This window comes from Microtus ochrogaster, linkage group LG3 (genome assembly GCF_000317375.1).
Source record: "Microtus ochrogaster isolate Prairie Vole_2 linkage group LG3, MicOch1.0, whole genome shotgun sequence".
Taxonomy (NCBI): Eukaryota; Metazoa; Chordata; class Mammalia; order Rodentia; family Cricetidae; genus Microtus; species Microtus ochrogaster.
In genome coordinates this window covers 38,060,149-38,086,763 of record NC_022029.1, presented here as the reverse complement: position 1 = coordinate 38,086,763, position 26,615 = coordinate 38,060,149, and the positions used below count along the sequence as shown (strand labels likewise).

Here is a 26,615-nt window from a genome sequence, read left to right as displayed (position 1 = left end):
GGAGGGCGCCCGCCCCGCTCCCGGCCCGGCTGCGAGGAGGAGGAGGCGGCGGCGCAGGAGGATGTACTTGGTGGCGGGGGGCAGGGGGCTGGCCGGCTGCGGGCACCTCTCGGTCTCGCTGCTGGGGCTGCTGCTGCTGCTGACGCGCTCAGGCACCCGGGCGCTGGTCTGCCTGCCCTGTGACGAGTCCAAGTGCGAGGAGCCTCGGAACTGCCCGGGGAGCATCGTGCAGGGCGTCTGCGGCTGCTGCTACATGTGCGCCCGCCAGAGGAACGAGAGCTGCGGTGGAGCCTATGGGCTCCATGGAGCCTGCGACCGGGGGCTGCGCTGTGTCATCCGCCCCCCACTCAATGGCGACTCCATCACCGAGTACGAAGTGGGCGTCTGCGAAGGTACGGCCGCCCTGCCGCGCGCCCCCTCCCACCTGGCCCGCGCAGAACAAAGTTTGCCTGATACTTTTCCCAGAGGAGAGAGGGTTGCTGGGGAGGAGGGACCGTTGCTGTCCCCGGGAGGTTGCCCTAGATGCCTGCCCAGCGGCGGGAGAGGTTGGGTTTCGTGGTTGAGCTCCTCTCAACCCCGCATAGACACGCACACGTGCAGTGATCTAGTCTTATACTGGGTGGCCCTTCCACGCCCTGGGCCGGGGTGCAGCGTTCGGGGGACACTGCGGAGGCTGGCACACGCGAGCCCCTCGGGGAGTCCGCCCCTGCCACCCTGCCCGCATAGCGCAGTGTGGCACCCAGGGTTGTACGCAGTCGGCGCAGCCGGCTTCCGATAGCGGAGTAGACCTGTGCTCCAGCTTAACACTCCCTGTGTGACTCTTTCTATTTTTTTCATTGCGCTCTTCCTTCACCTCCTTCCTCCTCCTTCGCGTAATAAATCAATTTCAGCTCCGGAATATGTCATCCCAGGCGAAGTTACACATGGTGGTTACTCATTTATTTGCGTATTGGAAACGGTCAAAGGCTTACTCTTCTGGACGGCGAAAGGGGGTGGGGTGGGGGCTGCATCTGGATTGAAAAGTTACGGCTCACTACAAGAGGTTTCCTTTCACGATCCAGCATCCGCGTGTTTCCTGAGCTGGTGCTAATGTCTTTTTGTTTGTTTGACAGCAGAGTCTGCTCTATTGGCTTCTCCGTGGTGCATTGTGTAACGCGGTGTGGAGATGTGCTGGGCGTTGATAGTGGAGCCTCCGTGGCTGGGAATTAGTGGGCCTCCAAACGCGTGTGGCTCTACTTCTGCCTCAGGGTGCCTGGTGTGTTTGAGGTCTAAAGAGATGTAATCAGTTCTTTTATTTTGCTAATAGACTGGATTGTCTGGTACTAGTGGGATCCTTTGCTTACTTAGAGCTCAGACTTTGGGGGCCCACGACGTTATTCCTGGTATCCTATGAGTGAGCAGGGGTCAGCAATCTTTCTGGGGTAGTGGCTAGGGAGAACAGCTGCCCGCTGCTTTCCCCGTTGTCAGCCAGCCCCTGGGACACTGGTTTATCCTGAAGCATCCGTGTGTGTGTGTGTGTGTTTGTGTGTGTGTGTGTGTGTGTGTTTGTGTGTGTGTGTGTGTGTGTGTGTGTGTTGTGCTGGGCTACTGAAAAGGAGATGACAACCTTAGGGACAAAGTGGGTGTATTCAAAGGCTTGGGTGCTGCCATAACTCTTTAAACACACACACGCGTTTATTTTTACGCACGGTTTTAAGGTATAGGACAGTTAGTGGAAAATCTGGGAGGCCTTCCTGATTTGGAAGCTAGTGGGCAGTAATGAGTGAAGGGCTGTGTTCCTTTTGGATAGTGCCCTCATTTTCCTGACACCCAGAAACGACTCTCCTGGTGTCCTTTTACTACGTGGGTTTGTTTCTCAGCTCAGGGAAAATGGTCATCAGACAGAATGATAGAATTTCGTGTTTTGACTTTAGGCATTCTGAATGACTTAGACTAAAAGGTGCTAGGTGCTTCTCTGAACCCCGCCGCTTGGAGTGCATCACTTGACCCAGCCTCAGGCAGAAATGTAAAGGAGGAGGAGCCTGATTAAATTCAGTGGAAACTGCAGGGCAGTGAGAAGGACTTTGGAAGGCTCAGGAGAGTGTGACCCTTGTTTGTCTTTTCATGTGTTCCTGGTGGAGGAAATGCTTGGGGGAGCATTGACAGTAATCAAGTGTTTGGGCAGCAACACCCCAAGTCACAGTAAGGAATGATTTTGGCAGTTTGTTGGGGAGCCTGTCATTCCTCTGAAGTGATCCATCCCACTTGCCTGCCTTACCCCTGGTAACACCAGGTGCAATGACTGTTGGCCTTGAAAATGCGTGGAAGGGTTTCTTGACATGATTGTATTTCAATTAGTGTTCTCTGGAAAGACATTTCATTTAGCAGGCCTGTTTGTAGCTCAATGCTGTGGGTGCATCCCAACCCCCCTCCCTCCCACTCTCCCTCTCTTCCTTTCTTGCCTTCCTCCCTTCTTCCTTCCTTCACTACAAGCAGCAGCCAAATAGAATCTTAAACCCATGAAACCAAGGTAAAAGAGACAGTGTTTTCTGGCATGATGTAATGGCTAGATTTAGAGAGGCCTTTTCAACCGTGTGTCTAAAATTTTAGAATTTTTCACATCAATATAAAATGTATGGAACACATAAGTTAACTGAGGAACCCTTTTTCCTTTTTTTTTCAGGATTAGAGGACTCTTTCCAAGTCACTAATTATCTAGGAGGTGCTCCCACCCCCATTTTTATTTTTTCTTTTTTTCTGTAACTTTGCATAAAATTTCTCAATGGCCGGTGATTCCCTCAGTTTCCATTTTTATTCAGAAATTCATGTGTTTTTATCATAACTCACATGAATAGGAATGGCTTTATTTTATTCATGTTCAAAGTCTCATGGACCACATTTTTTGCACTAAAATGACCCCTACTGGTTGTATCTGTTAATGAAAAATCTTTCGAAAGCTTATTTAGTTGGCTAGCCTGAGAAAATATATTTCATGCTATAAAAATATGACTAATCAACCTGCTTTCGAAGACATGGCTTAAGTATGAATTTTTATTACTGCTTGTCAGCTTGCAGAAATTTTTGTTATTCCCACACTGACTTTGCTGGGGGCAGGGGAGAGTTATGTTTGTAAGCACAGTTCACCAAGAATGTTTTGGGTCGGTGGCCAGAATGAACCCTTTTACAGACATGGCTCACTGTTTCAGGCTATTATGGCACGCTGACCCTTAAATACATGACCAGTCCTAACCATAAGAAGAACCCCAAAGAAAAAGATTCATTTCTGAAAGACGAGGAATCAAGACCTGTGAATCAAGTGACATATACCCTGAGGTTTCTTCTCTGCGCTGAGACTGGTATTAAATAAATCCCGAATTAGTGACATTGCACATTTGAAAGCTGAATGAAAGAAAATGGAGCCAGGTACCCAAAGTTTTCTCCCAGTCTTAACTAGTGCCTTCTGGTGCGTAGGAGGAAGCCATTTCTTTTCCCACTGGTGAAATCCTAGCTGGACTGTTCTTGGGCAGGCGTCTGTCTCCGGGGAAAACACCTACAATCCAAAGACACAAGTTGGGCTTCTAAACCTCTGGATGGGAGATCTCTTTAAGGGACCTGAACTTTAAGATCTCATAAAGTGAGATTATGCAGAGAGATCATTTTGACGAGACACTGAGAAATTTGGAAGTAAGGGAAGGAGGCTTATACTTTATGCTTCACTGATGGTGGGGCAAGGCGAAGAAGCAGGGCCAGCCCTTTGTCTTAGGGAGATGAAGAGGAAGCTGTTAGGTTGAGCTTGGCGTTGCGTGGACAGATTGCTTAGGAATGGAGTGGACACCACCGTAGAGCTTTGCCCTGAAGACGGTGCCGCCTTAGTCAGGTGTCCATGACTGCAGATGGGCACCACCGTTTTCTGAAGCTTGCATGCTGTGGCCCCAGCCTATACAGAGCTGGATGCTTCACTGTTTTCAAAACTAGTGCCGATTAGTACCTCTATCATAACTCTGTTTTCCCGGTTACTTTAGCTTCCACTCCGCCACGCTCCATACTGAGGCAGGAAGAACGTAATATTGTGTGGTGGGAACTTAAAGCAAAGAGCAAGGTTCTGTGTTCTGAACTGTTTTTGTGATGTTCCAGTTTCTTGTCCTCTGGGACAGTCAGTAGCCTCTGATGCCTGCGTGGAGAGCGTGGGGGATGTGAGGGGAGGCCCCAGAGAGCAGTTGCCCAGGACCAGGCAGACATACCAAAACGTTTGGCTGGTCCTGAGGCACACGGACACTGCCCTTTTTACTCCCGGAGAGGATGGGAAGTTGAGAGTATAGATTTTTCCTAATGAAGTAAAAGAGAGGCGGGTCAAAGTTAATGCTCCTATACTGAAGTTAGAGCAACTTGTCAAAGCCAGGGTTCCAGACTGTTGTTTGTCAGCAATGCAAAATGCATGGGTTTCATTTTCTACCTCAGAAGTCCTTAGGTAGCGTCTATGCTTTGATGCCATAAAGAAAGGCAAGTAGAGGGCGTGCAAAATATGTATGGGAAGAGAAACCAATTCGAGTAAACAAGGAAGTAATTAATTCCTCCTCAGAGTAAATATTGACCAAACCCACAGGACCAACTCTTCACTGTACGTACACAAATGACAGGACAGAAATGACCTTCATTTTGACTGCCAGGCTTATAGAAGTCTCCCTGTGGTTGAGGAGTCCGGTCACATAAAACACTTGGCAGAGAAAAATGAGTTGCATACCGTAGAGCAGAAAGGCAAAACCAGCAGGAATGTAGATAATTTGCTGCTGGTAATACGTGGTTAACAGTAAACCAGGGAACCCTGCAAGCAGTGTGTTGGAGGTCCATTCGTAAACAGAAGTCACGTTCATTTATAAAACATCTTAGTGTGTCTGTGTGTGTGTCTGTGAGAGAGTCTGTGTGTGAGTGTGTGTGTATAGAGAGTGAGTGTGTATACAGAGTGCCACGGCGTGTGCTTGTACAGATGTCAGAGGTTCTCTCCTGCTCCCCTGTGGGCGCTGGGGATTGAACTCAGGGTGTCAGGCTTGGCAGCAAGCGCCTTTACCAGTTGAGCAACCACCTGCCCCGGACAGCTTCATTCATGAAGAAAAGTGAACAACCACCAAACTCTGGGTATTACGGTCATTTATAGGAGCTATTGGGAGATCTGGTACAGGTTTCTGTTCTCCCTGGTTCAGTTCCTAACCAGGGGACATGGGGAGGTGTCTGAGAGATGCAGGGTGCAGGCACTATGAAGATTCAGAAAAGATGATGACCCCAGAAAGTGGGTGGACTAAAGGCTAAGGGATGAGAAAAGGAGAAAAAAAACCATTGAATTCATCTTAGCACAACTATATCATTCTTTGAAGAATGATCCAAAACACATTCCAGAGATTAATTGTGAAATTCCTGAAAAATGTGGGTGTGTTTAACTCAGGAAATGGTGCCAGAGATGACAACGAAGCCTTCAGCTGTAAACGAGGTGGGGTGGGAGGTGGTGAAACGCGAAGAAGGTAGACATGCTTGGCAAAGCCAGGCACGTTGTTACGGTTGTTGCCCCATGTTCCAGATGGTACATTTCGTGTAAAGATTTTGGAGCCACCTCAGTCTAGGCTGTTTAATTCTTAGAGGAAGGCGTGGTCGAGTAGCAAGTGGCAGGGATTCCTGTCGTCTTCAAGGTCTAATTCTCCAAAGCATCGTTTTCAAAGACCAGCCTCACTTTGGCCCTGAAATCAATCACTCGTTCATCAATTTTTTTCTTTTCCCCCTGCTGTTTACAAGGCTGTCTACTGGAGTTTAAGGAAGCCGGGGAGCCTGGGGATCCTTCAGGGATAGGCTCCAGTCTGTACTCATTCAATTCTCAACCTGTGGGTCACAACCCCTCTGGATATCTCCTATCAGCTATCTGGCATATCAGATATTTACATTATGATTCATAACAGCAAGATTACAGTTATAAAGTAGCAAGGAAAATAATTTTATGGTTGAGGGTCTGCACAACACGAGCTGTATTAAAGGGTCTGAGCATGAGGGGGGTTGAGAACCACTGCTGTGTGCTCCTTTAGTTGAGATAAGACAGACCTCCCTCCACCCAGAAAAGGTGGTTGGAGCTAGAAGTTCAAATCAAGTAAAGATGGTGTTTGATTCTGCAGTCTCACTTGCTGGGCTTATGGGTTAGATTTGTTACTGTAAGAATCAGAGGTTCTGAAGTGGTAGCCTTCCTGGTCTCTTTCGAGCCCCTGCAATAAGGTGTCGGAGTGTTTGCAACACTTGAGAAGGAGCCTGCATTTTTACTACTTCTCTAGCTGTGGTTCACAATGGTAGGTTTCCTTTTGTGGGTTTTTTTCTTTGTTCTGTCTTATGCTAAGCCTGCACTAGGGCAGTGAAGTGGGTGGAATCTCCCTCTTACCTGCTCCCACTCTCCTGCCATTGGCCTGGTCAGATCTGAGACCTCTGTCCTAAATAGACAGTTCTCCATCAATGGACTGAGGCATGCCAAACTACACCTGTTTAAGGATGCCCTCGGGGTAAAAACAGAACTCTTTTTAAAAATTTATTTATTTATTAAAGATTTCTGTCTCTTCCCCGCCACCGCCTGCCATTTTCCTCCCCCTCCCCCAATCAAGTCCCCCTCCCTCGTCAGCCCAAAGAGCAATCAGGGTTCCTGTGGGAAGTCCAAGGACCACCCACCTCCATCCAGGTCTAGTAAGGTGAGCATCCAAACATTGGAGCACCGGACTGAAATCTCAAGGTCCAAATCAGGAGCAGAAGGAGAGAAAGCACGAACAAGGAACTCAGGACCGCGAGGGGTACACCCACACTCTGAGACAATGGGGATGTTCTATCGGGAACTCACCAAGGCCAGCTGGCCTGGGTCTGAAAAAGCCTGGGATAAAACCGGACTCGAAAAACAGAACTCTTAAGTGTCTGTTTGGGGCCCACATGGATGAAAGAAGTATTTTTTTTTTTTAAGGATTCTATTTTTCTTTGTTTGTTTCAGAGTGAACACATTTCAATTCCTTATCTCCCCACTCCAGCCCCCATTTTATGCTGAAGTCAAGAAATGCCCCTGCTGTAGTTGATGAACGTGAAGGTCAGGAACTTGGTAGCTTGTGTGGAATCCTCTCCTGAGTCTGTGTTTTCGGGGTTAACCATAGGGTTGTCCTAAGAACTCCCCTCGGTCCCCCGGAAACAGCTGACATCCAGCAAGGCTTCCCTTCTCAGCTCATGCAAGTCTAACATGACCTGGGCTCATTTCCTCCCTCCACCTAACCTTCTGGTTCCTCAGTGCCTGCTGGGAGTAAGAGGGTGGGATTTCTATAGTAGGTTCAAGTTCTTTCGCCTCCTGCCACCCCCCAGCAGCACCAGTGCAGCCAGATAACCTTGAGACCAGCTGGTTATGTCACCTCTAAATAATGACTGCAGAGTTTGTATATTTTGTGTAAATAGGAAATCTAAAATTCTTTGTGTTGCCTCGTTGGAATTGTATATTTAGCTCTTCTTTTTTCTTTCCCTGTGGGCTAGTATTTCATCTGGGGAGGAGGAGGGAGGGGCAGGCGCCCTCGAATTAGTAATGTACATTTTCTTTTATGTTATATTCTGAAAGATTTTGCAGATAGTTCCTCAGGTGTGTGTGGGGGGTTGAGGGGCAGGTGTCACTCTGGTGGTTAGCATAGCCTTGAACTAAGGAGACGACTTACGTTGGCACAGCTCACCATCCCCTCACTCATCACCTTGCTAACTCTAGGCCCACCTGCTGCTGTGCTTGATAACAAACCTCAAAGCCAGAAGTGTAAGCAGCCCATTCCTTTCTAGAATAACCACTTTACCCTCTTTCTGGTTCTGTCGTTTCCCTATTAAGTTAGGGAGCTCCAGCTAGCCAGAGAAACATCTGTCCACAAATTGTTTAACGGGCATCTGCTGTAGCTCTGGTTTCTGCATTATAAAATCCCGATACCCTTTTCTGTAAAAACTGGGCTTCTGGAGGTTTAACAGCCCACCGTCACCTGGGAGCTTATTAAAAATGCAACTTTGGTGACGAGAGATTATAGCTTGGTGGCAGGGCACATGTCGAGCATGTGCACGGCCCTGACCCCCACACCTAAGCAAACAGCAGACTCTGATTCAGGATTCCTGGGGTGGACCCTGGTGGTCTGTGGGGACTGTAGGGTTAGTCCTAGGATCGTTCCCAGTACACAGCTTTTGTAGCGTGAAGTTGATGTATAAGGGTATCTGAAAACTGTCACCTGCTATGACAATTGTATTTCAATCACAGTAAATAAGAGAGGACCCCTGTTGCCGTAGAGGTCATGGTTTAATGATGGATAGGGAGGCCTGGGGCTGTTGATTGGTCGGGGCCGTCCTAGACAGGGAAACCTGAGCTAGGGATGTACTGAGCACACCGGAGCAGGTGAGAGGCCTCTAACTTGTTCTCTGACCGCCAGGAACAGACGGTTCAGCCCCACCCAGGAGTGTCTTCTCTTTCTTTTAGCTGATTCTTGTCCACCACCACCACCACCACCACCAAAAGTAGGTCTTGAGCGTAGGTACAGCCAATGTTTATATCTTGACTCAGTTTTTAACGGCGAGACCAACCTTGACTAGTGTTCCATGGCTTTGGTTTTCTCATGGAAACCTGGAGTGCCGTGAGCTTCCATCAGGAAATTGCAGTGAAGATTAGTGATAACAAATGTGAATATATACTGTAGAATATTGCGCAGATAGGAGGGTTCTAAGATTATATGCTTACACTTAAGTACTAAATACTGCCCGTGGTAGATTTTTTTTTAAAAAAAAATAATAACTAATAGTAATTCTAATTTGCATCCTTTCTTATTTTCATCATTGTTGGCTTTCACTGGGTGTAAATTCAGAAGTCAGGTTTGTGGATACACTCACACCTCCTCCACACACACTCTTTCCACGGGAGGCTGAGGATGGTAATTCTGCACTCAGATGTTTGTCCCAGAGAAAATGACTCTGTAGTCCAGAGAACAAGGTGTTCCTTGGCTTGGCCTAGGGTAACCCTAATTTCTAGGCCCCATGGAGTTTGGTGGAATGTGAACGTCTGCTTCGCTCTGTGCTTTGAATCCTTACTTTGAAAGAAGTTTTCAAACTCATATCTTTTAAAAGGTCACAAGGTAGGAGGTGTTGTCTCAAGACCCAGGGCCAGGTCTCTGTCTTGCATGTGGTGTCCTTTGAGGAGAGTGAGTACCTCAGGGTTACCACAAATCGGCCTGCTTGAGCTATGGAGAGTATGTCACAAGGGAAGGGGCAGGCATTCCACGATTAAAATATCTGACACACAGTGTAGGTGTGGTCCCACAATATGGCAATTGTTAACTGTGTGTCCTTCCTTCTTGCCTAGAAATGAGTGCCATTTAGTAGTAGAAACATTAGCTCAGAGTTCCCGCGATGAATACTTCCTATTGGCTGTTGTGGAGCAAGGAGGAAGAACCTAATGGAAGTAAACTCAGATCAGTAATTTAGAGTTGAATCATGTGGACACCAAACTTCATAACATAGCAGAAACTGGAATTCTTTTCCCCAGACACTCTGTTAGCACCCTTCATTGAGATGCCCTCTGTCTTTTATCAGGAGTGTTGGTATTCAAGCTTGTAACCTGTAATCAAAATGAGAAGAAAAAAGATCCTACAAAACATCAGGGTTTTCTTCTATGTCAATGCTAGTCACACCCAAGTATAACATTCTGATTAGAAACATTCTGAAAACACTTGTCTTATGAGTATGGAAGAAAGGAAATGAAGGGGCTGGAGAGACAACACAGGGGTTAAGAGCACTAGCTGTTCTTCCAGAGGACCTGGCTTTGATTCCCAGCACCCACACGGTGGCTCACAGCTGTCTTATAATTCCAGTTTCAGGGTTCTTAGTGGGCACCAGGCATGCATTTATATGTACAGACAAAACACCCATAAATAAAGGAAATTAAGGGCTGGCTCTATCTTAAAAGTGTCATTAGTTTTATTTCTAATTCCTGAGGATTTGACACTTAACTTTTGACTACTCTAAAAGTTAGTGAACTAAGCCTTTAGCAACCAGCTATCCCGAATGGGGTTTTGTTTGTTTCTGATTTTTTTCTTTCCGGCTATAAGCTGTGAATAGAGACTGTGTCTGTCTTGGTTAGCATTTCAAAACAAAATTCATAAACAAACATCTTAGATTCAAGACAGAAAGGAATTTCTGGCAGGGCAGGATGAAACCTGAGCTGGCAGAGCCCCACTTCCTGGAAGGAACTTACCCAACTTCACGTCCAAAGGCCATAGAAAAAAAGGGTTCCCAGTTGTGTTTAAACCAAAGATGTCTAGATGCTGAAGGATTGTGACACCTCTCTGAGATTCCAGAAGACCTGTCAGAAAGAGGCAAATCTGCCTGGAGGATGTTCCCCCTGAACCAGCCAGTAGCAAGAACTATTTAGTCCCCCCTCCCCTTAGCCTCTTTGCTTGTCAAGAATAAGGACCCAGGGCTCCATCCCCCAGAATGGGAGTTTATCATTCTGCATATCTAGCATGAAGTTTATGTCTCGTTCCACCTGCTCTTGGGAGATTGTTTGTTTGAAGGTATGAACCAGGTGAGGTAAAGGGGTGGGGTTTCAGACCATCCTGTCTCTGCCAATCAATGTAGAAGGATCTCTCCATGACTTGAGTGGGGACGCTGTGTGCTTTTTAAGAACCCAAGCTGGTATATTTTCAGGCAGGTTTTAGGAACATTGTTACCACTACCTATGACTTAAAATGAAAGGCCAAATGACCCGTCTTTTAATCGCTGTGTGAATGTACCTGTTTATGTCCTGGTGTGTTTCAGAATGGTTTTGAGGCTTTTCCCAGGGGTAGTTATCACCAGATTCTTATGTATGAGAGCAGGGTACTAAAGGAGAAAAGAAAATCCTCACGGCTTCTGGATCTTTCTTCATCACCCAAACAGCTTCGTGACTTAAAGCCCTGTAACTATGCAATGCTTCACTTTGTCTTCATTTGTCACAAGGAAATTAGGCAGTTCCCTGTCCGAAAGCAGGGGGATGAATCAAATGGGTTCCCAAGGCTGTTCTTTGGTCACAAGATCTGAGCTTTTATGACCCAGAAGTGCTGGCCAAGGATCAGGTATTAGCTCGTGTTTACAGAGGGAAAGAAGAGTAGAGGCCATCCACCTGATGCCCAGCCTGGTGCTGGAAACTGGAGGCTCAGCAGGAAAACTCCAAGAAGTCTGCTCTTGGCTGTATTTATTGGGGCCCATCAGATGACAGCAAAAACATCATTATAGGGGCATTAGTGACATCTGTGAGATGCCTGCAATCTGTCACTGTTAACCGTGTTCTAATCTTCACCACCCAAGTCTACACTGGCCTGCTGCTTTCATTCTTTCTTCGGTTCTCATTTGCTCTGTTAATTATTACAGTTATGCTGGGCCCAAGGTAGGTAGGTGACATACCTCAGAGGGAGAAGCTTGGGCAAAGACAGGTCAAAACTCGCCCCGATTCACATGCTCCTTTCTGCCTCTGACATTGGGGAGAGCTGAGTAATTGCTGCTCTTCCTAATGACTGCAGGCAGCAGCCAGATTCTCTGCATTCTTCTGCCTTCGCTGCTGTTTTCACTTGCCAGGGAGTTTCCTCAAGGAGCCAATGAATTTAAAGAAACATAACTGCCAGGGCACAAAAGTGTGTCTGGGGGGGGGGGGGCTGCCCAAGGTACCTCAAGTTAGAAGGATGCAATGATACTGCCAGGACCAAGCCCCCGGCTGTACTGACTACTGACTGAGCCTTTTGGTCTCTCTGTGATGCAATACATCTTCACTTAACCTGTTTTCAAAGTACAGGCCAGTGCTGAGGCTTGGGAAGGTGCCTCTAGGAGTTTCTAGAAACTTCCACCTTCCTTTTCATATTCTACCGAAGGCTTGGGAGCATGAGCCCATAACCCTCCGACTCAGTGACTATATTCTAGAGATTGGGACCCCTCGTCATTTCCTCCCAGCAGATATATCTGTCATCTTTCTTTGTCTGCATGCTGTTCCGCATTTACAAGGACAGTCTTCCAGAATGACACCGAATGGTTTAATTCCAGTCAGTATTTATTCATTGATAAGTCTGCTGAATGTTGTAAACTCCCAAGTTAATTCCGGTCAGTATTTATTCATTGATAAGTCTGCTGAATGTTGTATACTCCCAGATGATAGCATACAACGTGAAAAATCATTATGACGTGGTTTTCCGGATTCTGGGTTAATACCCCAAGTCACTGATCCCTACCAATAAGGACTTACTTTTTAATTTTCTGTAGTAGTTTGCTTTTTACACCATCCCCGCATAGCCCTTTCTTCCTATCTGTGAAACTGTTATCCAGTTTACTATGGACTGAGTGGACATTGTATATTGTACCTGCGTTTGTTTCTTCATTTCCAGACGATGGTATCGAATGTTAAATCCTGTTCCAGACCTTGTCTTATCTCTTCTTGTCTAGCTTGCTAGATAATAGCTAGTAGCCATGAAAATAGCCATTGAGATGTGGGTGGTGTTCACTTGCCAACTCGAGCTTTTGCCTGAGATGGGTTTCCCTGCATTCTTCCGTGGTGTATAAATAGGTCTTTATTTGGGTTTCTTCCTGCTTGATTGAAACATCTAGCGGGAGAACTTTGAGTGCATGAAGTTCTGGCTCCCAAAACTCTGTCTCGGAAGCAACCAGAAAGAATGATACGTGTGTGTTGCAGTGAGTGCATGTTGGGAAACCCAGAGGATACCCAGGGGGCCCGTTCTCCACATTGCCCACCCTGGTGGTTGATTCTCCTTCTCTAGAAGCTCCGTGTTCCATGCCAAAACCTCATGCAAACTGGAGGGCAAGTGCCTTAGAAGCCTATGGGAAAATGCTTCCCACTTACCTGCCTGTTCTCCCCAGCATGCTTGCTTTCAGCTCTCTGGCTGTTGGTAGCCTCGCTATTCCCAGAAGTCAGTGTCAAGCAACCCATCATCCTCTCTGAGGACTTTTTCCAGCGTGTCTGCACAAACAGCTAAAGGATTCTGTGAAAGTCTTCACAGGAGCCCAGAACTTCAGATTCCTTTGGTGCTGTGGCATGTAATAACAAGAAACAAAAAAAGTGATAAAAGTTTGTAAAACACAGATCTTTACGAGGCTGTAGTTAACCTTCTGGCCTGAAAAGAAATGCTCAGGACCAAAAGATGTTTCTGTGGCATCAGCAATCGGGATTCTGAGTGGTGCATCCCCAGGAGCATCCTTGAGCGAGACAGCTGTTATCCCTCCTTTGCAGTTTATCGTTAACTTAGAAGTTGGATGTGTGCCTGTGTACATGCCGTCAGTTACTGAGGTTACAACACGGATACTCCATGTTACTGGTGGTATGCTGAAAACAACGCTGGATTAGCATGCTAAGATAGTTGCCTCTCTGGAGACCAGCAAACCAAAGGGGCTGCCTCCAGAAGATTGTACATTGCTTTACAATGTACAATGATTGTATGTGCATGTGTTGGCTTGGGTGTGTGTGCATGAGTGTGTATGCAGGTGTTTGTGTGTGGATGTGTTTATGCGTGTGTGTATGTGCAGGTGTGTATATGTATGGATGTGTGGGTGTATGTGCACGTGTATGGATGTGTGTGTACATGTGTATGTATGTATGCATGGGGGGGTTAGTGGTTGATATTGGATATCGTAGTTGCTCTCCGTCTTATTTTTTGAAACTGAGTCTTTCACTGAGCCTGAAGCTCACTAATTTGATCAGACTAGCTGGCCCGTGAGCTGCATCGCACTGTCTGTCTCCATCCCACCCTGCTGGGGGTTTAGATGACCCATGCCTAGCCTCTGCACGAGGGTGGGTGATGTGAACCCAGGTTCTTATGCTTGTGTGACAGGTGCTCTACTGATTGAACCATCTCCCCAGCCCTGTTTTATCTATTAAATTTGAACATAGGCTCTAACGGAAGGCTTTCAAACTGCCTGTTTAATTGGAATATCGATGAGGAGCAAATGGCACTTAGGAATACTGACATTTATTTCTTGGTGATTGAGACAAGCTTTAATGTGTCCAGAGCAGTGAAGGACGCTTTATAACAGGCTAACATTAAACATAGTTTTTGACCTTATAAAGGAATTTTAGATGTGCGAGCCAAAAGCAAACCCAGGAATCTAGGGTGAGAAATGGAAGACGTCTGTAGGGAAATAAACAAAATACAAGAAGCCAAAGGTGCTTTTTTGTTGGAAAGAGATCCTGTTATTTTCAAAGACTGAGCTGGGAAAAGGTGAGCCCTTGGCAGCCAAGTTTATTGATGCTCTGTTCAGAATACATTAGACACTTAGAAAGACCGACGAGAGAGAAAAGGCTCTGCCAGCAGAGGCCTGGAAAACTTGAGGGAGATAAAGTATTTACAAGTTTTAATAGCATAAAACACATCCAAGAGAAATACATAATTGCAGCTGCGTTAGGCAATGAAAATAGCCCGTGCATTCTACTTTTTAAATTGTCTGTGAATATGTAAGCTTTTGCCCTGGGGTCAGAAATACTTGGGTGATAATGTTTCTTCAGAGAATGGAAAAGTAGAAGGTATTAGGAAGTAAAAAGAAAGAGGAGGAGTAAGGAGGAATAGTCAACCTTTTTACTCTGGAGGGGGTGCATTTTATATGTGTAATCATTATAGTTGTTTCTAATCTTAGTGTAATAAGCATTTAACTTCCCATGGGGCTGTGATAGTTTGCATATTATTACCGAAAGCCCACAGGTAAGGGAAAATTAAGAGTGCTAAATTAAAAGGCCTGGCTGTCTTGATCCTAATGTCTTGGGTTTTCCAACCTGATTTCAACCTTGGGCCAAGACCCTTGGAAGAAAATCAGAAACTTGGAAATGTGCTCAATATGTTTGTCATCCTGCGCCTACCAGATCTAGCAGCGAGGCCAGGAACTGGAAACTGGGTGTGGTGTCGGCTTTCAGAGCCTCTGCAGCCTTTCCTATGTGTTCCCATCCTCAGGCCCGGACTCTAGGCTGCTTTCTTTGTGAAGCCTTCCTGCCCTGCCCAGGAAAAAGTAATGCCATCCCCTACCCCTGGGTGCCCAGAAATAGCACTTTCCCCTTCCCTTCTTCTAGGCCTTTTAGACTGTGTTAGAGTTCATATTTCTGCCTTCCTCCCTGCCTGGTTGTGATCTACTTCAGTGCCAGGATTGTGTGTTATTCTGGCACTTGGCACACAGGAAGAACTCAATGAGCATTTGTTGACTAAATCTAGACTCAAGGTCATCCAAGATGTTAGACAAAAACTTTTCCGTCTCAGCCATTTGGTTTGTATTGTGGAAACTGAAACATGAGGTACTTACCTGGACTCACCACCCCCCTTACACCCCCATCCACCGCCGGTAAAAAAAAAAAAAAATCCTGTCAATCCCAGAGGATGCACAAGTTGGTTTTAGCTGTGACCACCCCAGCAAGTCTTAGGTTTTTGGTAGCATTCCCACAATGAGTTGAATGCAGCTATTTTTAACAAGTATCTTAAAGCATTTTTAAATTTATTCATCAGGACTTGTCTCTCCCGTTTGTCATCAGTGTCCCCTTTCATGTGCAGCCCCCTTGCCTCCTTGTGAGAATTGTCCTTTAGGAAGTGCCTGCTGCTAGCCTTTTCCTGATGGCCAAGCAGTCTGGTGCACTGCACAGGTAGGGCGATTAGCTGCTGATAAACTTCTGAGAAAGGATTATGAGCAGCTTCGTGACCACATGTCAGATGGCCGCTCAGGAACACTTGTCAGTAACATGGACTTCTGGAGCCTCAGCACATCCAAAATGGTGCCAGCTCACTGGGAGGGACTTGAGTTCAACCAGGATGCCTTGGATGTGTGGAGTCTGTGCTAAGTGCAGTGAATTGGGCTGCTTGCTCACCCTCTCAGGTGATCTCCAGGTCCTGAGGAATTTAGGTTCCTCTGGGGAAGAAAACCCTAAACCAACATCAGGAGGGTGGAGGTGTGACTGGATAATGAAAATGCCTCCCAGTGGCTTTCAGCAGGAAGTCTACAGGAATGCAGCAGGAGGAATTTGGGGAAGTACAATCCCCTTTGGATTTACTCCAAACCCTGTAATTTTAGGGACTGAGGAATCTTTGATGATTAGTAGCAGGAGCCCCAACTTGTTGTATTTAGTGGCGGGGAGCTGCTTTTCCTTCAACACTAGCCGTGAACTTTCTGTTTGTTTGTTTTCCTAAAGGTCTTACAGTGATTTACAAACTAAGGCAAATTGACATTGGATACTTCAGGGAACAGGCGCAAATTAGACTAAGCCCCTTTCTCTGCTGCCAGGGAAGATTTGAACAAGATAAAGTGCAGGGGTCAAGTCACAGACACCTATAGACTCACTCTGACAGGTGTGTGGTCCAGCCAGTGCTGGGACCAAACTTAGGCAGGGCGTTGGGCTCAAACCACCCCCTCCCATGTAGTTTAATCATCGAAGCAAACATGCCTGGGGAGTCGCGTTGATTTTTATGTCCGTGCTACCGCAATCTGTCATTCGCACATTTTAGAGGCTCATCCCATACCCAGCTGTAATTGTTGATATGTTCCTATTACAGTTGGTGGGTTTCCCAGTCACGCAGTTCAGGTTTTCTTATTGATCACATCTTACTGTTATTAAAGATTATTGGAACTGGAAAGGGGATGTTGGAACAGAAGGCTAAGTTACTTGGATTGTCCATAGTCCATAGTTGGCAATGAAAAGTAGAGACATCTAAGTTAAAAACTCTGGCGATTTCCTGATCTGTTAGCTCTCTAGAAATTATTGGAGGCTTAAATAAAGGTGAGCCTCTAGATGTCAGGGCCGGGTTTCCCTCTTTGCATGCTGGTTTTTTTGTTTTGTATTTAAGATCTTTCTCAGCAGGTGGCACTTTTGATTTGATGACTAACAGTGCCCCTCTGAGGTCTGTGTTCTTAAACCTGTGATTCCTCTAGTTAATTCAGAGGGCTGGTGAACCCTAAGCCTACTTGCTTGCTTGCTGCTGCTGCTGCTGTGCACCCTTATCCTTGGACTTCAGCAGAATAAATGAATGGAGGCTGAAGACTGGGAAGCATACTTGAAGGAGGGCGTGCCCATCTGACTGGAAGCCAAAGCAAACAGTCCTTGTAACAGAAAGACTCCTGGGAGGAGAGGACTGGAGAAATGAGTGTGAACTCTAACGAGAAAGTCCCATTTCAGTCACACGGGTAGCTATACTCCCCCAGTCTTGAAGAGAACCCCTCAACGCTATTGGGGGGAGGTCATTGTTTGAACTGGCTTTTGACTGGCTTATCATGCCTACATTTGAACACAGCAATGGTACTTGAGGAGAAAAGTGATGTTTGAGATAGAGAAGGCAAACAGGAGGGTTACTAGAGGTAGGGAAGACATCAGTGACCTAAGATGGAGTCTTGCAGAGTAATCAGTGACCTGGCAAAGTGGTAGTGGGAATGTTGTCCCTGAGTCTGCACCTGTGGAAACAGACATTCTGCATTCCTGACAGGGGAGATGGGTCACTTCAGTGGACAGCTGTGTGTATGCATGGATGTTGTGATATGTGCATATTCATATATAAGGAACCATATGTGTAACACACATGGGCGCAGGGAAGGATCCTGACAACAACCTCTTTCTGTCTAGTCTTGTTGACTATCATGGGTTCATGGAGCTCCTAGACTCCTGGTTCCAACAAGTCCTTTTGTCTCTGGCCGTCATTGGTGTGTAGAGATGAATGCATGTACATTCTTTCTGTGCATAAATCTGCCTGGATCTTCTATCTTCTGAAGTTACTGGGGTTATCAAGAAGTTTATAGTAGCAAATGTCATGACCAGGGCGTTCACAAAGGCAGCCTATTCAAAAAGATTGATTAAAAAAACATTCCTTAAAACCTTGTTGCTTAAAAATTCTTGGTGCTAGCCAGTGGTGGCACACGCCTTTAATTCCAGCACTAGGGAGGCAGAGGCAGGAGGATCTCTTTGAGTTCAAGGCCAGCCTGGTCTACAAGAGTTAGTTCCAGGACAGGAACCAAACTACAGAGAAAACCCTGTCTCAAAAAACAAAACAAAACAAAATCCTTTGTGCTAAGTTATATATGCAACACCCTCATGTAAAAAGAGACCCGAGGTTCATTCATGGCCCCTTATCTAAAGTCTTCCTTTGTAGCTCTAGGTTTGAACATCTTAGTCTCCATCACTAGTACATTGTGTGTGCTAGGGCCAAATATCAGGCCTGCTGCCTTCAGTTTACACGAAGCTATTACAAAAATAGCGCGACTTTACTAGAGAACTGAGGAACAGCGAAGGCAAAGTTATCCAGAATACTCTTCCTAAAATACAGACCAGCTTCATGTTCCTGTGTATATTTCTATCTAGTCTTCCATACATGGAGTTGTTGTGTTTTTAACCGTGCATTGTACACCTGCTTCTTTCAGGTTAATGGGCAGACTTTCCTACCTCGTTACACAATTTCCTTTTTTAATTGAAGCCAAGCGATTGGGTTGCAACGACTATAGACTTCTACTTCATTTCTTACAAGAAGGACAAAAAAAAAAAAATCATTCCAAATAAACTTAGTCAAAGTTTTCTGGGTGCCTAAGTTCTTCCAGCAGTTGACTGCAATTGTGCCATCTCCCCTGCTGAGTAAGGATTAACCACTGAGTGCTTACCATCTGCCCTTTGCATCTCTGCTCAGGGCGAAATGTACCTCTTCGTTGTGGTATGTTCTGTACCACCAGCACTGCGGTGACTCCTAAGGGCACCGGAGCTTTGCAGAACTAATGATTGTAGGTTTTGTGTAAGTTGTTAGCCCACTGAGAGGGATGTTTTTAGTTCATGGCTTTGGGTAGGCGGGAGTGGAGTAGCATATAATAGAATTGCATATGCTTATTTAGTATGAATAATGAGTTTAACTAACTCAATCCTAAATAGGAACTAGATATTAGCTTCACAGTGAGTTTGCAGCCTTTGTACGCTGCATATACCATATATTGTAGTTACTGTGGATTTTATCTATTTCAAACAATCCCCCACTTCTGTCATTCTATAAAATGAAACATGGAAACCCAGATGTTATCCAGCAAGGCACAAACTAGACGAATGGTCAGAGTTGATGGTTAAAATCCTAGCAGGGAAACATATATTTTTCTAATACTATCAACTTTCTACTTGTTTCTACAATTCTGATGCTAGCTACCTAGTCAATTTATAGCCCGTGTTTCCATATTTCAGTTTTTTTCAATATTTAAAGGCTCTTGACTCTGCCATTTGCACAAATAGTCTATAAAATCATATGATCAGGTTTCACGTAGATGTTTTGTATTTATTTTGAGTACCTTTAAATTTGAGGAGTACAAAATCTTTTGGTTGCCCCCATAGCGCATGTGTCTGAATTATAAGTGTACACTGTGCATGATATATGCCAGTCAAGATAGTCCACAAAACACAAACACTGCCAGGCTACTTGAGAGAGTACCTATCTAGACTAAGCTTTCTGTGTGTGTGTGTGTGTGTGTGTGTGTGTGTGTGTGTGTGTGAGAGTGTGTTTTACTAGTACTTAATAAATACTTTTTTAACCAAAATACTGACTTAAAGGAACATAACTTAGCACTACAGAAGTAATTTGTAGGTGAAATAATGTCAAATATAGCAATTTAACTTTGGTTATTTATGAGATTTATGATAATAACATTAAGTTAGCATGTAAAAACTCCCAGATTACAGCACATAGCTTAATCAATATTTTCTACAATCATAGACAGATGTTTGCCATTCTTCTTCACTTTTAACACATCAAAGTGTGTGTGCTGAAGTCGTGTCTCGCAGAGGAAGGAACAGGTGTGAGAAGGCTGCTTGCAAATCAAAAAAGGTTAGAAAAAAAAGAGAAGGCCTGGGACTTTCCTAAGGTGTAACTCAAGGTGGGGCGTGCACTACTGAGATCCGTTTATAAAGCCGTTTTGAGATGATACTCAATAGCTCCGCTCAGTGCTATAGTTAATCTTTAATCAGCTGTTCTTTATTGTCTCTGCAGACGACAAGGGCTCCATCACCCCAGCTTATAAACGTTTAAATCCATTTATAAAGCACTCGATGGGTGTCGTCCTTGTATGGCAGATGATACAGCTTGTAGAGCAGCGTAAGCTATGTAAGGAGGAGGGGGCGTTGAGACAGTAGGTGAATGACAGTATGATGTTGCTGGGCTGCGTTTCCTTGCTTACTGGGCCCTGGAGTGTGGCCAACTCAGATGAGCGGGGAGGAGGAGTTGGATTTTGAGAGCCTTGGGTTTATGTCTGGCTGTTGGGATGTGCAAATGTTAGAGAAGGTATTAGATACAGTTTGAGGTTCTGGCCAGAAGTGGATGCTGGACAGGATTGTTTATGGATGTATGTTTATAGCGGCTTCACACTTTCCCTCCTTAAGAGTCATTCCTTCCAAATGCAGCCCTGGAGGCTGGCTTTCCTTGGTGGCTATCTTCGGCGACTCCAGCACTGTGCTGACCTCAGCCGTAGTCCATTTCTTTCTGCATTCTTATTTCAATATTCAATTTCAATTTAAAAAATGAGCATCAAATTTGGGGGGAAAGACAGTTTCTGTGTCTACTACAAGCACACTGTCTTAGACAGAGCGGCTCCTTCGCTGTGTCCAGCAGCCGGCTAGGGCAGCAGCTGTCTAACCTTGGCTTTCGTGTGTCTGTCAGTTGGCCACTGACCTACCTCACACAAGGTCTGAATTCTTTCCACTGCTTCTACCCATGGGGCTCAGGAAAAGCCCACATGGAAAAGCTGGCCGTGGTTGATTCCCCACCTCCCAGCACACATGAACTTGGGGATGTGCGGAGCCAGTGACCACAGCTCTTTTCATTAGTAGGCACTCCCGGCCTTCCCTGTGGTGCCAGTATTACCCCCACACACACTCAGTACTACCTTAGTGCTAGTTCCCCAGACGGTGGGGGTCAGGGTCCTCATGGGACATGATACCCACATGTGCCATTAGCGTGGTCTCCGTTTACTATGGAGTGTTAGGGTCAAGTTTCAAGAAAGACTAGCTGGAGAAAATTACTTCCTTGGGAAAAATCTAGATGACAGATTCCTTCGAGAGAAACCACGTTTTATTAATAGAGTCAAAATTGCCTCTGGATGGGAGTTCATGCTCTGAAGTCAGTTCACAGCCCAATCCGGCAACTTGTGTGCTGTAAGATTGCATTATCCTGGCCAAGCCACTCACTCTCTGTGCTTTGCGTCTGGAAATGGCCACGAATGCCGGTGTCTTCTCATTTAGGTGGTTAGGAGAAGTGATTAATTTCATTCACTCGTGCAAAGGAATTAGAATAGTGTGCTGCACATGCTGCATACGCAGTAAATGCTGGTTGTCATCCTGTCTTCATCCCTTGGCATACAACGGTGGGTTTTACAGACCAGGTGCTTGTTAAATGCCGGGTTAAGTGTTATATATTCAGAAGTTTGGAACGTGGTTTTCTTTTCTCTTCCTAACTATAAATAGAAGTGCTGTTGGTTTGCAACCCAGTAGGGTAGGCGCGAGGATATTGACTTGCTTGGTTGGGAGTTCCAAATTCCCTTGTAATCACTGTGTGCCTGTGATTTGATCAGGTCTAACATACCCAGTCAGTCAGAAGCTTCGTTAGTAGTCACTGACTCCGAAGGTAATTTGGGGAAGATGAAAGAGCTTAATCAGGTGACTTATTTCCAGTAAACACTGTTATTGGGACATTCCAAGCTCCTAAAATAGGTGGTGGATATAATAAGAAAGCTCTGCTCTCTATTTATGGGCTCACTCTGTATCCTCACTCATGGTTTCCGTTCAGGTGGGCATCCCACTAGGGTAGACAGATAGTTTGTAACTAAGTTCTTTACTGTGTCCTTTTGTTAGCTCCTCAGTACCTAGTATGGAGGCATGTAAGTAGCAGTTGCTTAGTGACTCTTTTTTTTTTCTAATAAATGAATAGTAGATAGGTATTTATCTTCCATTGGATAAAACCTGTGCTTGGAAGGGACATCGATTGATGACTTTCTTCATAGGTAGATGCCACCTTGGGTATTGAATCTGAGGGTGCCTCTCAGAGTTCCCACTCATACCAGAGGGACAGATGGTCTGCAGATGGTCCAGATGAGCTTTCGGGGTTGGGGCAGGGTGGGATGCCACCAGTCATCCATGATTTGTCCAGAGTCTCCTCCTGAGGAGAATCCTCACAGCTCTTACAGATGAGCTGAGTCTTTGGCAGTTGTTTTGTTTTTGTTTTCTCCAAAGAAAACAGATTTCAAAGTATTTGCTGACAACATTTCATTTGGTAAAGACTGAGCTGGAGGACAAGACGTTTGGTTCCAGAGTCTGGCAGTCGCCATTTTAAAAAGGCCATCCTAGCTAGAAAAGGTGTAAAGGGCTGTCACGGAAGTCCTGTGTCTGTTTTTTTGTTTTGTTTTGTTTTGTTTTTAAGTGTTTCTTCTCATTCAAAAAGTAATTTAGATAGATTATTTATGAGGCAGGATTGCAGAAATAATCCCGTTTCATGGTGGAGTTTGTTAGAACTTTAGACAAACCTGTACATGTACTCATGCAAAAAAAAAGGAAGGAAGCTTGTCCTGTTTTAAAAACCCCATTTCTACTGTTCATGGTCATTTTAATAATTTCCCGTTCTACTTCTCTGGGCATTTCAGGACTTTTTTCCCCCCCATTAATTCTTTTCCTAGTACTCAACTTACAAAAAGAAAAAAATAATAAATTTATTGTAATGCAAATGACAGCAGGGTGATTCTTGTGTGGCAAGATTATTTTGCCCTGGTTTAAAGGATTCATCCTTGTATAGGGAGAATGGAAGGGCACGCGGTCCCTTTCTCTTCCCCACATCTGTCTCACCCACACTGAAGCGGTCCATTTAAAGTTGGATCTTCATAAAAGGAAGAGCTGTCCTAGGCGCACTTTATGGGCCGTCTAATTGCTTCTGCTGTAGCTCCACACTGCTTATGTGCAAAGCTCAGGCGCTTTTATTTCATCGCTGACAGGAACGCAGCCTGCCAACAATACCGGGAGAGCGGCTCGTGGCAGTAATGTGCAGTTTTTTGTGAACAGAGCACTGAGCCATTTTCTTCTGGAAGGTAGTGTGTGCAGGAGAGGGAGGGAGCGAGAGGAAGGGAGGGAGTCCAGATACTAGCTAATTTTTGATGATCTGCCACTTACAGAGCCGCTTCGTACTGGTGGTTGAGTCTTAACAACTGAGACAGCCTTACGGCAGCCCTTGCTTGATAAGAAGGAGGTGGGCGATGAGTGGTTAATTGGTCAGGAATTCCTTTTCTCTTTTTTAAACAAAAGTAATTGCTTAGAGTAAGATGGCTCTTAGCATTTCTTTTTGTAAGGTCTTATTAACTCTTACTTGCTTAGTCTCTGCTATTTAGCTTCGCTCATAGGCATTCATTGAAAGCAATTGATTGGGGAAGAAAACATTAACTTAACAGTGTAGCTGATGGATTTGGTCCGTGCAGGGTCTTCTCCCACTCTGTCTTGAGACAGAATCTGGCTGACATGTGAAGGGTACGGCACCCTAAATAGGCTCCTTTGCTTCCTCCACTTCCGTGCTCTCCCAGCATCTCCTCTCTCTTCCTCCCCTCTCAGATCTGTTTCCAGAAGGGCAGCCACATTCTGACATGGCCCTGTTTAACCCTACAATTTGGCCTACAGAGTCTGGGAGATCTGGGCTTGAGTTACAGAGAAATTCAGTACGGTTCTATGTTGTTGCTCAGAGACTTAAGACGTTTGGATGTCACCTGGAAGTGGAAGTGGCATTTTATCAGTCAGACTTTGAAAGAAACTGGGGCCAGAGAACCATTCCTTTATCAGGAGCCAGAATCATGGAGGTGCTTCTTCAGAAAGCCTCCACGGCCAGCTTCCCATTCTGCGATTAGATCTAAGACCCTGAAAGAATTATCCAACGAGCTTACTATTTTAAAAAGATCCTCCAAGTCTGTAGTGATTGCCTCGTCCTCCTCCCTCGTCCACAGAGATTGGAAAACTTGTCCTTGTCCATTGTGGAAGGAGTTCTTGGGGTCCCTGATTTCCCACTAGCCCCCATGGTGTTGTCCCTAGCATAGCATACAGTGAGCTGGAATTGGCCCCTGGTGAACTTTTAACTCCAGCCTCCTTGCCCTGCCCCCACCCCCCACGAAGGAATCTGGAGCCCTCCATGTGGTGGTGTGAAGCCGCTGGAATGTGGCACTCTGACCCCTGGCAGTTGGATGTCCTGGATGGACCTGGCCTGGGAAACAGGAAGGAATTGGGAGGGGGAAGGCTTGCCCCATGGCCTTGGGGTGGGATGGAGGGAAAGAAAACACAGGGTGGTATTAACTCCCCCACCCCCCAAAGTAGTCCAGAAGGCTTCCACCCAGAGGGTTGGCAGGCAGGGACAGGTGTGTTTTTCTTCAGACTAGGTGGATGTTGAACCTTCAGCAGAGCTGGCTTCAGGCAAGTAAGCCGCCATAGAAGGTGGGGTAATGAGGAAGGGATTTGAAGTGAAGAAGGGAGGCAGATACAGGAATGCTCAGGATGTTGGAGATGTTGGAAAAGATGGATTGAAAACAAGAACGTCCTGTGACTGTACAGACTGAGCACATTTCTCACTCCAGAAACCAAATGTATTAGAATAGGAGAGACCCACCCACCCACCCCAAAACCCTGCATCCCATTATGTAAAGTGGAGCAGACCCCATTTGAGAAATAATGTGTTAGGTTAGGGATGGGACCAGAGCAATACTGAGGTTAATTGTTACTCATCTGTCTCTCTTTTCTAATGGACCACACTGGGCAAGAGAGGGTCAGCCACCTCTGTGGAAAAGGTTTTCAGGACAAACCTCAGGGTAATGATGGACACACCCACTCGCCCGCCCGCCCCTGCCGCTCTAGTGTATTAACCCTCTGCAGGACAGATGTGGCCTCCTAACCGAATTCTATGGTGGAGAATCTACGTAAGCCCTTCTCTAGTCATGAGTTAGCTATACTGGTTCCAAACTGCAGTGCGATTTGATGGGAAGGCAAGCCAGCATTTTTGTTAGAGATACTGAAAATTAAAGCCCATGCTTTTGCAAAGGGAGAAGAAATGATGGCAGAGTCTGTTTGTGAGACACCTGTTTTGGAGTGGAGACATCCTATTGCCCCTGGACTTGAAGGAATTGGGTTTCCTCTGCAGCTGCAATCTCTGTGCCTGGGAAATTAACTCTTCTTAGCCCAACGTTGTCCTGAGGTAACCAGTGCCCCATGGTTATTCTGCACCTGTGGGAAGCAAGGGTACTGTCTCCTTTCCCTCCTTCTCACACGACATTGTGCAGAGCCCGGGGACAGGTGCTCGGCAATGTTGCTGACTAGAAATGTCTTGGTTATTAGTTCAGTTGGGTTCAGGGTTCATTCATCGGCTGTTTAAGCAAGGTGTATACAGAAGGCCTTCTTAACTTGGCTTCTGCAAGAAGGGAGGCAAATACAAGAACGCCAGAATCCCATGATTCGAGGCGGCGTGCATCTCTAGTCTGCCTGAGAGAACATAGCCATGGCTGTGAATTGGGAGGTTCAGAACCAACAGAAGTCTTGAAGAACATTTCAGGTGCCCGCATCCAGTGCACAACTGGGTATCATTGTGTCTCCCTAATCATTCGGTGGACACTAGTGATCGGTAATTACAGCTAGCTAACCAGGCTGTGGGTTTGATTATAGTGCCCTTTGGAAAGTTCGCCAGTTTAGTTCTTTCTTTTTGTTTATAAAAATCTATCCATTCTTAAAGCCTGTACTGTACTTAGCAAAACTATGAAGCGATTTTTTTCAACCTTTGGGTGGGAGTTAGGGTAGATCTAGGTCCTCAAGTTGTGAGTCTTGCGATTTGAATAATAATTTCCTCGTGGCTGTCTTCACAACTCCGAAGCCTGACTTTAAATAGAATACCATCGCAGAAGACTGGTTTGGAAACATCCACCTCCCTGACTGCAGATGGGAATACATACTGCGGTAGCATGTGGAGGAAGAATTGGGTGATTCACGCTTTTTGTTTACCTTTCACTTGGAGCAGACTAGTTACTCTCTGCGAGTGCATGCTTATGCATGCATGTGTTCTAATTAGAAATACAAAAATGTATGAACTTCATTCTTTCACACTGCTATGGTTTAAAATACCTGAAAATTACCATCTTGCCCCCAGAAGGCCTAATTACTGTAAAGTTTATTTATTTTGCATCTCCTGATATTAAATATGAATGTGCACGCAGTGCAACCCCGACTCTCGGAGACCTACAGGAGGATGGTAGCTGCTGCTTTTCTTTTGTTTTGCAGTGTAGTAGCTGTAGTAGAGAATGCTGCTGATTGGTCACCGACCCAGATATACCATTCTCTTACTTCCCTCAGCAAGTGGGTTTCGTAGTCTTACTGTGTGCTTTCCATCAGCTCCACATGGAACAGGGTCTGGAAATGAAGGCGTCTTTGGCTCCCAGAAACTTAAGAGTTCAGCTGCAAAGCAGCCACTGTAATGCTTTAGGGTAAGGGACGGGTTGTGGATGGATCTGCTAGATGGGGCGTGTGGAGAAAAATCTTAGACACTTTGGAGCTGGTTAAGCTAGACTGGGTATTTGCAACTGTGTGGAGGAAAAGGAGGTCAGTGGTACCAAGAAGAGAA

The 26,615-nt window shown here is 45.7% G+C and overlaps 1 protein-coding gene across 3 annotated transcripts in view; it reads left to right on the top strand.

Annotated features, from left to right (window-relative positions):
* Window positions 1–17: 17 nt before the first annotated feature.
* Crim1 (cysteine rich transmembrane BMP regulator 1) overlaps window positions 18–26,615 on the top strand; it is a 177,055-nt gene continuing 150,457 nt past the window's right edge. The window contains exon 1 of one of the 3 annotated variants that reach the window (XM_005360785.2): window positions 18–392. In XM_005360785.2, the coding sequence (XP_005360842.1) occupies window positions 62–392 (331 nt within the window). In that variant the 5' untranslated portion in view covers window positions 18–61. The remainder of the gene's footprint in view (window positions 393–26,615) is intronic. The other 2 variants (XM_013351355.1, XM_026785964.1) reach the window with 2 other exon arrangements.